Source organism: Anser cygnoides, chromosome 3 (assembly GCF_040182565.1).
Source record: "Anser cygnoides isolate HZ-2024a breed goose chromosome 3, Taihu_goose_T2T_genome, whole genome shotgun sequence".
Taxonomy (NCBI): Eukaryota; Metazoa; Chordata; class Aves; order Anseriformes; family Anatidae; genus Anser; species Anser cygnoides.
In genome coordinates this window covers 54,777,900-54,792,190 of record NC_089875.1, presented here as the reverse complement: position 1 = coordinate 54,792,190, position 14,291 = coordinate 54,777,900, and the positions used below count along the sequence as shown (strand labels likewise).

Below are 14,291 nucleotides of genomic sequence, written 5' to 3'. Positions count from 1 at the left end.
GCTCTGCGTGTTTTCATATCTGCATGCAAATACCAAAAAGTCTCTCATTAAAATGTTGAAGCTTTACAAGACACATAGCCTGCCTGATACCCACTCCATTCCTTGCTCCAAAATGGTTCTAACCCAAGATTTAGTCAGTTAAATCCACAGATTTTCTCTTCTAGATTTTTTTTTCATTCTCTTTCCATTTCCCTACTGCTGTCAGCTCCCCTTTTTACTTCAAGCCATCTTTTATCTTTTTTTTTTTTTTTTTTTACTTTTTTCTGGTGAACAAGCTGCTTGCTCATCAAAAGCAAAAAGACAGAAAAGAGCTCCTCCAAATGACTGTCCTGTGGCTGTGATAAGCAGCTCCTGCATCCCCTTGCAACAGTGAGGTCCCAACCAGCAACCAGGAACATGCAGCCTGGGGTGAAGAGGGTGAGTGCACCAGTTACAGCGATCTGGTGAAACCATGAGGAAGCCTGGGGCCACAGTGTTCCCTGCAGCTTTGGCACCTCCACAAACTGTGCTGTTGATAAGGAAAAGGGACACTTTCTTTTTATAAGTGGGGAATCCTCTCACGTGACCTGCATGTAGGACATGAAACTTGGAAGCAGCAGATGGTAAAGTGAGAGTCGCTACGAGGGATGTGTGACTAACAGGAAAGCAGCATCCAACACAAAGCAAGCAAGTACTGGGAGACAGCGAAACTAGTGGAAATGAAGGCGTTCAGACTACAAGCATTCTCCAAGCGTGGAAGCAGTAGCTGCTTCGGCAGAAAGGGATGAGGAAATGAGGGCAAAGCTTTGCTGTATTATTTGTGGGGAGGAGAAAGGGGAGATAGAAAAAGTCTGAGACATTCTTGTCAGAAATAGTGCCTGAAACACAGAAACGGCTGACACTGAGTAACAGGGAGAAAAAAAAAAAAAAAAAAAAGAGTTTTGGTTTTGTTTGTTTGCTTGTCTGTTTGTTTTACCTAGCATCTAGGAACACAGAGAGAACAGACATATTACAAGACAAGAAGATAATTGGCATGAGAACTTATAAGAACCATGGCAATTTTTGAAATTATGCAAGATTCCCTAATTTTAAAAACACAAAATCGGAGGAACATTTGATTACAATTTATTGCAAAGATTTGGGTAATGATGGTAGATTTCATCCTAAAGCTACAGTCTAAAAAAGTCAAGGCAGCAGAGCCATTCAGGTAAAAATCAATATATCTTCCTAAACTGAAAAATAATTACCTGTATAGCCCTGATAAAAGCATAGCAATTAAATAAGAAGAAGTGCTAAGTAAGTCGCAGCCAAGCCTGGAAGGATTCAAGAACACACCTGTGTGTCTTTAATTATATGAATTATTGTTAGTTCATATCCCAAAAATGAGTTAGCAGTCTGGAAGATACACAGTCAAAACTGTGATTGGAATTTTTTCCTTGCAAAGTACTCAATGCTTTATCCTCTTACCTCATGCAATGATATTATTGCACCCATGACATAGCACCAGTCCTAGCATCAGTTAGCACAAATCATCTTTACCTAGACAGTCACAAAACCACAAAAAGATCTTGTCAGCAGCAAAGATAACCAAAAGATTGACAGATGATAAAGAATGGATGGAAAGGACCCCTCGTGTGTCATGCTAAATTATCCTGTGTACCTTATTGGATGCTAATCGTAGCCCTGCACAAACTGATATGCTAAGAATTGCCTATGAAAGTCAAACGTAATGAACAGCTTGACGTGGCAGAGATTTAACTGTAGGAGTGATGAGAAATAGAACTGCCACAAATCTGAACCTGTTATGCAGGTGAGCAAATGGTTTCCCACACCAAGGGCTAGAGAGCAAAAGCCCAAGGTACCATGGACTATAGGTCACTTAAAGTAGTTACAGACATGGGGTGGGAGTGGAGGAGAAGGAAACAAAGGTAACTGTGGAGTGGTAATAGAAATATTACTAATAGAATAGCCTCACACAGATCCTGCAGAAACTCTTGAAACAGGGTTAACAGCTAAGGATGAAGTCAGAAAAGGCAACATAAATTTGTTGTCTGGAGGTGGTAGGAAGGTAAATGAATGAAAAAAAGCAAGGTGGAAGCAAGAACCATGCGAATAGCACTGTGCAGTAGAAAGAGTCAAGGATTTAACTACTATGGATCCAAATGCCAGCATGGTGGGAAAGAGCATGTCCTCTGCACCAAGTAGAAGCTAGTCTCCTCTCTCTTCCTCAAGTTAGCAAACATTAGCACCAAGTGGAGGACCAGACATATCAGGAGCTTGCTACAAGTTCAACAGAAGTAGAATAGATTGGAGGGAAGTGGGGATGCTAACTGCACCAGAAAGAGGCACAGGAGCTGAAGTGTATGCACACAGCCTGAGCACTACCTGTCAAGGGTAAATATGTCCTTAGTTCTGTGGTCATAAAGTTCATGGGTACTATGATGTATGGAGAGCATGAGGATAATCTGCCCCTGCCTCTTACTGGCAGCTACTTGCTGCAGCTGGCTCCCATCAAGCCTATCCACAGGGTGTGCTTGTATTAACCTTCTCCCACTATTCCAAGCCATCCAGCACAATGCTACATGCCTAAACTTGTTTCTCCCTCATGCCACCTTCTGTTCCTTTCCCTCTTTTTTTTTAATTTTTATTTCTTTGCTATGTTAACCAAATATCTTCTCCCTGTCACACTAATCTCTCATTTATTTATTTATTTATTTCTGTTATTTTGAGGGTGTCTGAGGGAAGGAGGGCTGAAGCACACAAAGATCCTGTCAGAGTATACCTCAGAAGTCAGTCAGTGAACCTAAAGTCAGCATAATGAGCAAATATCATTATTTCAAAAGACCTATGCTACAGAAGCATTTTGGAGGCTACTTCTGTCTAAAGCTGCAACTTTCATTTCTGAAGATAATTTAAAATAATAATAATAATAATAATAATAAGGTGATTAAGAAGTAGAGAGCACAAGTGTTCATTCTACACTGAAGAATGTACAATTTTTTCACCTCAGAGACTAGGACCATGTCCAAAGTTATTTCATGAAATCTGTTTTCACCCTAAAACCATTTTCCTAATGCCTTCTTTGTTTTTCAGCCTGTATTAGCACATGCACCCTAAATGAAAGTTTTGTGCATTTATTTGATTAAATGCCATAGTCATTTATGCAAAGTTGCTGCCATTTCTGCCTATGGAAATCTACCAGAATGGTCTTATGTGCAGAAAATGTAGACAATCAACATTAAAGCTTGTTGGATACTTGCCTTGCACATGCAAATATTTTTCCCCTACATTTGGTACAAAGGCTTGTACTGGTCCTATGATTTTTCTTAAATTTCTGCTGAACATTGTAGAGAATCTATGCAGTTCACATATCCCCAAAAATTACTTCTGTTTTTTCACACAGAAAACTGGCTTTAAGCATAGATAAACTTATTTGGAAATTACAACCATAACGCTTGCAGTAAAGCTATATGTGTTCTCAAGTGTCTTCTTAGTGTCCCCTTCATGGGAAATGTCATGGACTTCCACAAACACTTCTTTAATTATTTAGCAGTATGTCAAGATCTGTATTTCCTCCCTATGAGGAGAATATCTTTTCAGTTTTCAAAAGTGTAGTGGCTTGATGTGTCCAAATCAGCGGCAACCATGCTAGCCACAAACCATAGGTATATATATATATATATAGCATAAAATGAGATTCTCAGATATTTCTCAAACGCACATAAATAAAAGCAATATGCTTAAAAAAGATAAAAGGTTTCCTGGTGAGTGTTACATTTTGCTTTTTATAAAAATGTTCCTGAAGGCTGTAGAGTGCTCTTGATCATAATTTTAGAACAGTTCCTTAAAAACCACATGCAGGCATCTCAAACTTTTCAATAATGCATTACTGTCAGGCTTAATGTTTTGTTTCTTAGCAGTAACCTCTGATTCAAAAGTACAAATGCATATCTACTTGATGAGATTGTAGAGACTTAAGCTGAGCTTCCTAAGGATACTAAGTTCACCATAAAATAATAAAAAGAAATCTCAGACATCCTTTATGAGCACAAAAGCTGTCTGGAAAAGTCATAAAAAGAATATTACTGTACACAAGGCAAAGATTTTATAATGTTCAGCCAAATTGCACAGTTTCCGGTTAAATGAACACTCACGGAGCAGTGTTGTATTCTAATAAAACGCATAATGTCCGAACATTTTCTGCCAAGTGTTCACACAATTTCTTTTTCTTCTCCTTCCATCATTGGACAGAATGTCCAGTTTGTGATCTTCTGAAAGACTTTAGAAAGAGTCAAACATTGCCAGAGCAGGAGAAAGATAACTGCACAGAAAAAATGTACAGGTCTTGAAGCTTCTTGTTAAGTTGCAGTAACTGATAGAAGAGCAAGATATTTTGCTGTAGGCACTTGGGTCTTCAATTCTCCTCCCCTTGGTTTGATCTTTCCTTCCAAAAAATTAGCATTCTTAACAATACAAGCATTTCAAACTTTCCATACTGCTGGAATTAATTGGCATTTTCCATGTATGCTGTATTCAAAGAAATTAAAGTTTCATTTTTACAAATAACTTCTAATTGTCCTTTAATAGACTACAAAGACATTGAAATAAGTAAATGGAGCCCACGGTAATTCAATTACACTTCTCCTTCTGGTAAGCTTATCCTTCTCTATTACTTTACATTCATTTATTTGTAAAATATTGAGTGGTTATCATGACCCAGTAGCAAAATAGGGAATGTATTCATGTCAAGGTTTCTCTTGGGTAGAGTATGATTGCCATTGCTCTACGAAGATTGTATAGGTGGTGAGGAGCACTTCAAAGGATGCCCATGTCTCTTCTGTCTTGACTTCACTATTCATCCAATATTGCCAGGGGTGTACAGAAAATTTTATAGTTCACAGACACTCAATAAAATCTTCCAGTTTATCTTCATTTAGCTTGTGGCACCCTGAAGACACTCTCGAATGAAGACAGCACAAATAAAAGGCTGTTGCTGTGTGGTGGCTGTCCTTGCATCTCAGGAACCGCACAAGCATCTGTGAGCATCAGTAGAGTTGCATCTGGGGCTAGTATAAACTGATGTAAAGTTTACATTTATGCAAGCTATGCAGCTGAGGTTTTGGTGCTTTACTGTCAAAGTTAAAAGAAGCAAAGCAATGCAAAAGAGTTGATGTGCTAGATCACCCAAAGAAAGTATTTTAATGGCTAGGTTTCTTGCCTGCAGAGTAAATCACCTTCAATATCCTTAAGTCATTGACCGCTTCTTTCTGATGAAACATGATTTTTTTCTCTTCCGTTGCAGAAGTTTGACAAAAGACAGATTGCTCTAACTGATTCTGCTCCAATTCTGTCCTGAAAGCTAAGTCATTATGTGTCCTACCTGCAACAAAAGACATAATACCACTTGCCTGCTGTAGAAAATGATGGTGTGTGTTTATCTGCACCCTTATATGATATCTCTTTTTCCAAACAGACATTAGGGAATGGCTCAAGAAGATATGATCAAAAATTAGCTGTCCCTAATGGAGTTTCAAGATGCTTCTAGGACTTCCCAGCATCTGAACTGCTCCATGGTATGCCCTCTCAATCCTGAGAGTAGAAATGCTTACAGGAGGGTCATATGCAGGGGAAAGCTACAACACTAGCAGAGAGGGCTGGTCTTGTCAGTGCCAAAAGTAAAGTTCAGATAATTTGCAGGGTACTAATGTCAGGCTTTTGAGGTCAGAGAAGAAAAAAGAAAAATAAAGTTCTTGTTTCGTCAGAAAATAGACTTCACTACAGCTACTGAAATGATGTAGCCTGTGTTCTGTGCTGTGTTGAACACCTTGGGACTTTCTGGGGAAACCATTCTAAAAGCCTAGCACAAGTTCTATAGAAGATGGAGGAATAGGGCGGTTGAAACATTCAGAAATTGCCTTCTTTTCATCTTCAAGAAGCACTGTGTGGAGTTTGAAATTACTGCAGTCAGTATTCAATAGAATTGCCCAGGTATAAATGTAATAAACCAAATATTCTGTCAGCTATTCCTTTTTGAGCTCTCTTCCCAAGATACTCTTCTGTGCACAAGGGAATATCTCGAATAATTACTCCTGAATACCCAGTGGAATAAGTAGTAATTACACTATATAAACAGAAATAGATCCTTGTGCCAATGGTTCCATAACTGACAGGAAGCCTTACTCCAAACTTAAAATTTCTAAGGGGTTTTTAGTTTTCATGTTCCTCTTGCACCGCAGCATTGACAATGTTCACAGGGCTGTAGAAATGTTCTTGCTTTGCAGTTTATATGAACTACCTGTCTGTAACAAGTATAATAAACAGTTGCTATACCCTGGCATTCTTTTCCTCAGCTGCAGGGTAGGGGCAGCAGATGTGCAAAATTAAATCCTCCACGATTATGGTATTGCTCAGAGGGCCATAATACCTACCCACCCCCAAGAGAATGAGTCAGTCTAGCAAAATAGAATACTATTCTGATTTCTGATCAGCACAAATGTAAATCATAACAATGTTAGTAAACCATGCCATGAAATGGAGGCAAAGAAGCAGATGTAAAACTGGCAGAGGAAACTTTAACCTGTGTTATGATGGTCTGAGAGATCATACAGAGTATCATGGAAAAATAATACTTCTACTGGATGAAGGTCCACCTACATGACCAGGTATTATTATCAAGCTAGAGAAGAATGAAAATGTTGAAAAACCTAAAAGGCAAGAGTCTTGGAGATAGTAGATACAATTTGTACTACTATCCTAGAAGGTCTGCTCAATATCATCTCACAGTATTCTACTCCTTCATAGTTATGCACTAACTTTCACACTTGGTTTCAGAAAAACAATTTATCTCATTAGACTTAATTGCTGAATTAAAGATTCTAAATTCCTTTTTCATACCTTGGACCATTCGCCAAATATAAATCCGCTGTCTATGGTTCAGTCTGTCAATACAGCCAAGAATTAGGATGTTCCTGTTTCTGAATCCTACGTAATCTAACAGAATCAATTACAGTTTTCCATAGATGACATCTGGTATTCGCAAATACAGCCTGAAACATTAAAATAAAATCAGCATGAAACTAAAGTTTCCACCCATCCTCGTTCATCCTCAGTAAACATATTATTGTTTTGCACAGCGGGGTAGATTTCTCGTATTTCTTATAGACTCCAGGTTAGAGACTGCATGGTAAGGAACAGGATGGGTCATGTCCCTCCTCAAAATCCAAAGAGCCAGAGCATAGTAAAGCACATAGTATCGCTCTAGTGACTGGCTAGTCTGTAGGCTATGAGCAGCCTTGGAGGAAACCATGCCTCCTGAAATAGTCAGCAGTGAAGGCACATGTTTCCTCACAGCTCCTGTGTTGCTACCATATACTGCCAGAGTTGCAAACCTCTGACAAGGTTGGCCATTGCAGTCCACATCAAAAGGCGAACAGTGGAGAAGTTTCAATGGTAGATGTTGCTGGGCAGGGCTGGGAACATTGAACCACTCCTGTGAAATCTCACCTCTGCCTCTGTCCCCAGACATGGCCAGGGTTGTGAACTGGGAATTAAAGTTATAGATTTTACCTTTACGCAGCTGAACATCTCCCGTCAGTTTCACCATAATTTCATGCCAGCATAAGCAAGGGCTGCCAGCAGTAGTCCCCACTCTCACCTCTCCTTCTGTATGTTTGTGCTGTACTGCTCTGTTTCCTCCCTTGCTCCACCCCAGGTGTTCACATCTTCCCAAGGTGAACATGACTTGGACCTGAACCAAGTTAAATTTATTTTCCACCCCCTTTATATTACTTTTCAATCATGTGTACTGTTTTATTCCATTCACCAAGTGAATTTGCCTGCACAAATGCTGCTGCCTGCACAGAGAAGGGGACAGCTCAAGCAAGGGAATGAGAGGCTGTGTGCTCAGCAGAAGCAAAGGCAGAGGGTCATCTATCTTAGTAGCAGCGGCAGCTTGTGCTCTGTTAGTTATTGTGAAAGTACAGCAAAGTCACAACAGTCATCACTATGTCTGCATGGCTAACCTTTATCCTGCCAACTTGTATTTATAGTGAAAGAGATTCTAGCCATTTTTTCAATAAAGGTAATAGTATATTTTATATGTGTAGCTAAAATTGTGTAAGAAATGCATGATATCAGGTATAGAGGTTGAACACATGGGCTGCTTTCATTCCAATATTACAGCCCTATAAATGCCTAAATATGGGTAATCTCACTGGTTTCTGAAACTAATACATTTTATGATTATGTAGAAATATTTTGAGAATCTCTGTTTTATAAGAATCAAATGTTCCCTGTGAAAATATCTGGCTTTAATTTCTTTACCCATAGTCATTGCACCTGCTGAAGTAAGTACTATTCACAGCATGGCACAGCTATCTATGAAATAATTTAACTACATCATGCATAGTCAGCAGAAGTTCAGCACTGTAATTTGGAGAAAGTGGCTACATGCTGTCACTGTCTAAGCAACACATTATGCTGCAACACTTTCCTTTCCTTCCTACCTACTGTAGAAATATGGGCGTTCTTTCAATTTTATCAAAGTATTCCATGTTAACAACACATTTACAATAGATTAAAAATATATATATTTTTAAATGTAATTTTAATCTTCAAGAATTCAGCAATTATAAACCATAAGAAGTAATATCAATAGCATAAACAGGTAGTTAAATCCTGAAAGAATTCCTGAAAGTCCCCGAAGTGGTGGGACTTTAATTCCACTTAAATAAAAATCATTTTATGTGAAACAAATATAAAATGGTTGCTCATTGTTCAGTTTAACCAAAACACTGAAATGACTCAGTTTTTCAACATATACAAAAAAGTTAGCTGCACAAGACACTGAAATGAGCACCAACCCTGAGTTCTGCAGCATGGGTTCAAGCTCTGAGACTTAATGTTCTTGCTACAAGGCATTGTGTGTAACCTATCTATAAGGACACTTTTACAGAAGAAATTCAGGAGTTTTAGAAATAATGTAAAATGCAAATTCTCAAAGCTGCTCTTTGAATGCATGTAGAGGGAGTACAGACATCTCTCCATTACCTGTGTATGACGTACCCAGGTGGCAAATTAACCGGAGCCTGACTTTCCGCAGCACTCCTGGCTGCAACAGGAGGCCTGAGGGCAAAGAGCAGAGCACGTGCTGCTCACACCAGGCCCTCTTCAATCCACTTCTGAACACTGGGCTGCTCTCCACACTAAAATGTTTGCACTTTTTCAGAGACAGAAGTACCAAATTTATTCTAATTTGCATTTACTTGTTATAACTCTTACTCTGGGAAAACAATAGTTGTACATGGAAGACATGAACCATTAGAAGGACTCTGGTATCTAAACCTTCCTAAATAACATAACCTGACAGTAAAGTTATAGCTTCTTTTGAAAACTAAGTAATGCATGGAATATTACTTCTAGCTGCATAGTGCAAGTCACTGGAAAGAAAAATATCTTGGCCTAATAAAACCTAGGAAGGACTGACAATGAGCAAAAGAAAATCTGTCACCAGAAAATAGTCCCAAAGCTGGAAAAGTATTTTGGAAATAAATATTTATTATTCCTTTTATTTACAGAAAATAACTCTCAAGTAGCAAATCTCTCAGTTACGACACATAGTAATCTTGGCTCATTATTTACAGACAGCTATTGCTGCCCATGACTTTTACAACACTTATATCGATTTCTCTGGTCTAACATTCACCAGCGAAGTCAGTACTGGATTAAAAAATAAAGATCACTTTCCAGCTCATGTTTGAAGTATATAACCATTTTGCCATATTTTTAGTACAATGGAAAAAGCTGTGATAGTCATATGGTAATGAACGACTCAGTTTCTACCAAGTGCTATCCAAGCTGTGTAGCTTGGTGTTCAGCAGGGTAATAACAGTCCTGTTAGTCCAGTCAAAGTGATAATAGATGTGATTTGAAAGCACAGTAGCATAAACTTGTCACCAAAACGTGGTCTTCTGGAAACTGCTTTTATCACAGGAGAACTATGACTTGGCCACCATGGTTGATGGCCACGTGCTTTCATTGCCACAAGCTGTGAGAATCAGTAGAATTAGAGGTTATTGTAGAAATGTGAATGTACTTTATGATGGTCTGTAGTAATTCTGTACATCTCTTATGTCTGTGTTCTTATAGCCACTTGGGCACTGAAGTAGCTGAAATGAGAAAGAGGCAGCAGTCACAAAATGAAGGAACATCAGCTGTGTCTCAAGCACCTGGAAACCAAAGGCCCAACAACACATGTTGCTTTTGTTGGTGCTGTTGCTGCAGCTGTTCATGGTATGTCCTGTAGTATATTTGGTTCCATATCCACCACAGGTAAACAAGGAGAATGGAAAGAGCCAAGTACTGGGAACATGCAAACTTCTGGGAGAGGATTGCTGCCAAGAGGCACAATTTAAACATTTCACATGCGAAAATAAATAAATAAAAATAAAAAAAAAAATAAAAAAAAAATTAAATAATTCCCTGATTTGGTTGGACATCTTGTGAGGGGGGAAGGGGGAAGAGGAAAGAATAGTAAATTCGAGATATATTTACCCTATCAAAATCATAACTAAATGAGAAAATTTCACCCCTGAAATTTATATGTGAGAGACTTCATGCTGAATATTTTATATTTTGTGTTCAAAGTGTCGGGACTTTTTCTGCTTTTATTTTGATATTGCAGTTCTTTGCATTCAGGAAGAAAAAAGGGAGCCTTGTATTACTTCTTAGTTGTTAAATAATATATATTCTGTAAATCTGAAATCATAAGCCTTGAATTCTACTTTACCTTTTAACTGGTGTGTCAAAATTTTGATGGAAAAAAAGGCTTAGTAATTGTGGTTGCCTGTCTGTTCCTGAACAACGTGTTGGCTTGGAAAGTCAAAGAATTAAAGACAGTTTCAGAAATAGCTTAAAATTTTCAGTGTCTTGAAAAACATTAAGTCTTTACTTCTTATTTTCATGAACACAGTCAGTGTTGAAAGAAAAAGAAATTGACCTGCAGTGTTCAGAGCCTGTGCATCCTGTTACATACAGAGTTCAGTCTCTTTGGAGTGACCATTCATCTGTGTATCTGTGTTATTTTCACTTGAACCAGCACTCTAGCCCCAGTCTAAAATCAGAGGCTATTTGCCCCCAGTACATTTAAAAATACATGCAAGTGGATATTTGGAGCAAAGATGAAGGAGTGCTCATGCTTTTATAAAGATACTTTGCAATGTGTTCATTCCATACAGCACAGGGGCAGAAGTGCCTTTAATGGAAAGAAACAGGAGGATGTTTTGCTGCTGTTTTCTTCTGCTTGTGACAAAGGCACAATATAGGATTTGCTACACTATTACAGACCAAAGGTCCATTTAGTTCAGCATCCTACCTCAGGATGCTGTAGTGGATGCTAGAAGGAAAGGATAAAAGAAGTGAACATCCACATCCTCATGCTTACCCCAACAAAAGTCACAACTTCTGGCAATCTGCAGTTTAGGGACTTCCTGGCCCAGAGGTTATACCTATGGTTTTTGTAGCCCTTGATGGAATTTTCTTTCATTAATTTGTCATATGGTTTTCTGAAGTGACTTTTGTAACTTACCTAAACTTTTGGCATCTAGTTTCCCATAGAAATAAATTCTACAGCAGACCTGTGTTCTGTGTAAATTATTAACCCCTCTTATTTGTTTTAACCTGCTACAGAATAATTTCATTTGATGCCTCCTTGCTTCTATGATTATGAGGAACAGTGAATAATTGTACTCAGGATGATCATTTTTTAGAAAGGCTCTGTCGTATCTCCCTTCATGTGTCTTTTCTTACATAGTCTCCTCTATAATCTCTGTGATACAGAAATTGACCCAGACCTTGGTTTATCCTCTTCTATCGATCCACCTACTTGTGTCTCTTTCTATATCTTTCCTTTTTCACTATCCCCCGTCTGAGATGTGTGACCAGAACTGTTGCAGTAGTCAAGACATAGCTGTACCATGGGTGCACTCTGTTGCAATGCTTTCATGAGCTCTGTGCCCCTTGAACTTCCTCCACACCTTAGAATGCAATACCATTACATATTTGCTTTAAATTGTAGGATATTCTTTCAAATGCTTTAGTAAATGTTTTTGCTGTTCATATACTGTCTTTTTTGGGGAAAAAAGGGAATGTTGAATGGTAGGGTTTGGGTGCTTTGTTTGTTTGTTTTTGATAATGTAGATTAGACTGAACATGCAGAAATTCTGTCAATTTAAGCTAATATTCTGAATTAAGGCAAAACACGCAATCAAAGGAGGTAGTGACATCCCTTGTATTTTCTAAAATCAAAGAGATAAAATAGATGATAAAATAAGTCTTTTCCAGCTCTATCTTCTGTGATTCTACAGTGGAAACCCCAAAAGAGAAGAGATGGGACAAATTTTGAAAAAGACAGCATGAAATGCTTCTGAATCTGAGTTAAAATGAAGTAATTGGTTCTGGTGACAAATTTGTTTGGTGAATTTGAGCTGTCCAGGTGGAGTACAAATTACTGTTCTTGCACCAGTTAGTTACCCTAAAGAGAAAAAAAATGAAAAAAAAAAAAAACAAAACACATAAACTTTGATAGTCACTCATTATATAGATGATTATAGGTAGGTAATTCTCTAGGGTCATGTAACAGGAAGGCTTAATCAATCATTGTAACAGGTTCTCTGGACCTAATGTAATTACATGCTTTCCCTAGTTCCACAGGTATTTGAGTAACATGAATTTCTCAAGAGATACCAGTCTGGAAACGTAGCTGGGTTTATTAATGGTGATAATAATGCTTTAGCTGTCAATATCAAGATAAGAAGGCTTTTCTTCTGTTTTTCCACCAGCTTATGTAACTGAGGGACAGCTCTTATATCACTATCGTTTAGTGCCACAACTTCCTCAGTATTCATAGAAAAGGGGGGAGGGAGGAGGGCAGCTTTTAGCATAAAGCTTTCACTTGTGTCTATGTGAAGAGCTAGTTCAATAGTTCGTATCTCCACACAAATCATTCCAATTCTAAAAATATCTTTTGTGAATCATGTGATGTTTGTTTCCTTTTGTTCTACCCTGTGTTAAAATCAGAATAGGCATTAAGTCTTCTGTTTGCATAACAGCATAGGCAAATATTCACACCTTTGTTTGGAGAATTAATACTTTGCCTAACAGAGACTTGTTAGCAGCAACAGGTTGAATCCCAAAATTACCCAGTACCTATTTTTACAAACTTTTTTTTTTTCTCTCTAATAATTCCTCTTTAAAGGTAATAAACTTCCGGAGCACATTTCTATTATTGTGAGTTAATCCCAGAAGGCATCTGAGCCCCACCCAGCCTTCCCTCCCAGCTGGCTGGGGAGAGAACTGGAAAGGTGAAAGGCATAAAATTTGTGGGTTGACATGAAGACAGCTTAATAAGTAAAACAAGGCTGCATGCACAAGCAAACCAAAACAAGGAATTCATTCACTGCTTCCCATGGTCTGACAGATGTTCAGCCATTTCCAGGAAAGCAGGGCTCATCATGTGTAACAGGTACTTAGAAAGACAAACACCATAATGATGAATGTCCTCCCTTCGTCCTTCTTTCCCTCAGTTTTATTGCTTAACATGATGTTATAAGGTATGGGATATTACTTTGGTGATTTTGGGTCAGCAGTTCTGGCTGTGTCCCCTCCCAGCTTCCTGTGCACCCCCAGCTAACTTGCTGGTGGGGCAGTGTAAGAAACAGAACCTTAACTCTGTGTAATCACTGTTCAGCACTTGGTGTGTTATCAACACTGTTTTCTCCACAAATCCAAAACATAGCACTATGCAACCTACTGTGAAGACAATTAACTCCATCGCAACCAAACCCAGTATGTCCATTGGTACAGATCATGGAATCATAGAATCATTAAGGCTGGAAAAGACCTCCAAGATCATCTGGTCCAACCATCCCCCTACCACCAATATCACCCACTAAACCATGACCCTAAGTACCATGTCCAACCTTTCCTTAAACACCCCCAGGGAAGGTGACTCCACCAACTCCCTGGGCAACCTATTCCAATGCCTAACTACACTTTCTGATAAGGAATTTCTCCTGATTTCCAACCTGAAATTTTAGATAATTGTCATGACAGTAAATTGCTTAGTTTAAACGGACAGAGCAGGGTTTGCCCAGATTGCCAAGATGGAAATAAATGGCTTTTTATTTTTAAGATGGCTTTTTATTTTGATAGGTATGGTCATTAGGATGCTCAACTATTTTAAGCCTTTAAGTGGTGGTCCCTGAGCATGACTAGCTAATCATGAGTGGTTCCTCCTTAGTGGGGAAAATACAGTA

At 38.5% G+C, this 14,291-nt stretch overlaps 1 protein-coding gene across 4 annotated transcripts in view; it reads left to right on the top strand.

Moving 5' to 3' along the window:
- RGS17 (regulator of G protein signaling 17) overlaps positions 1-14,291 on the top strand; it is a 77,363-nt gene that overhangs the window by 33,347 nt on the left and 29,725 nt on the right. For 2 of the 4 annotated variants that reach the window (XM_066994205.1, XM_066994204.1), the window contains exon 2: positions 10,126-10,269. In XM_066994205.1, coding sequence (XP_066850306.1) covers positions 10,151-10,269 — 119 coding nt within the window. In that variant the 5' untranslated portion in view covers positions 10,126-10,150. Of the gene's footprint in view, positions 1-9,550; positions 10,270-14,291 lie in introns of those variants that run through there. The other 2 variants (XM_013178194.3, XM_013178193.3) reach the window with 2 other exon arrangements.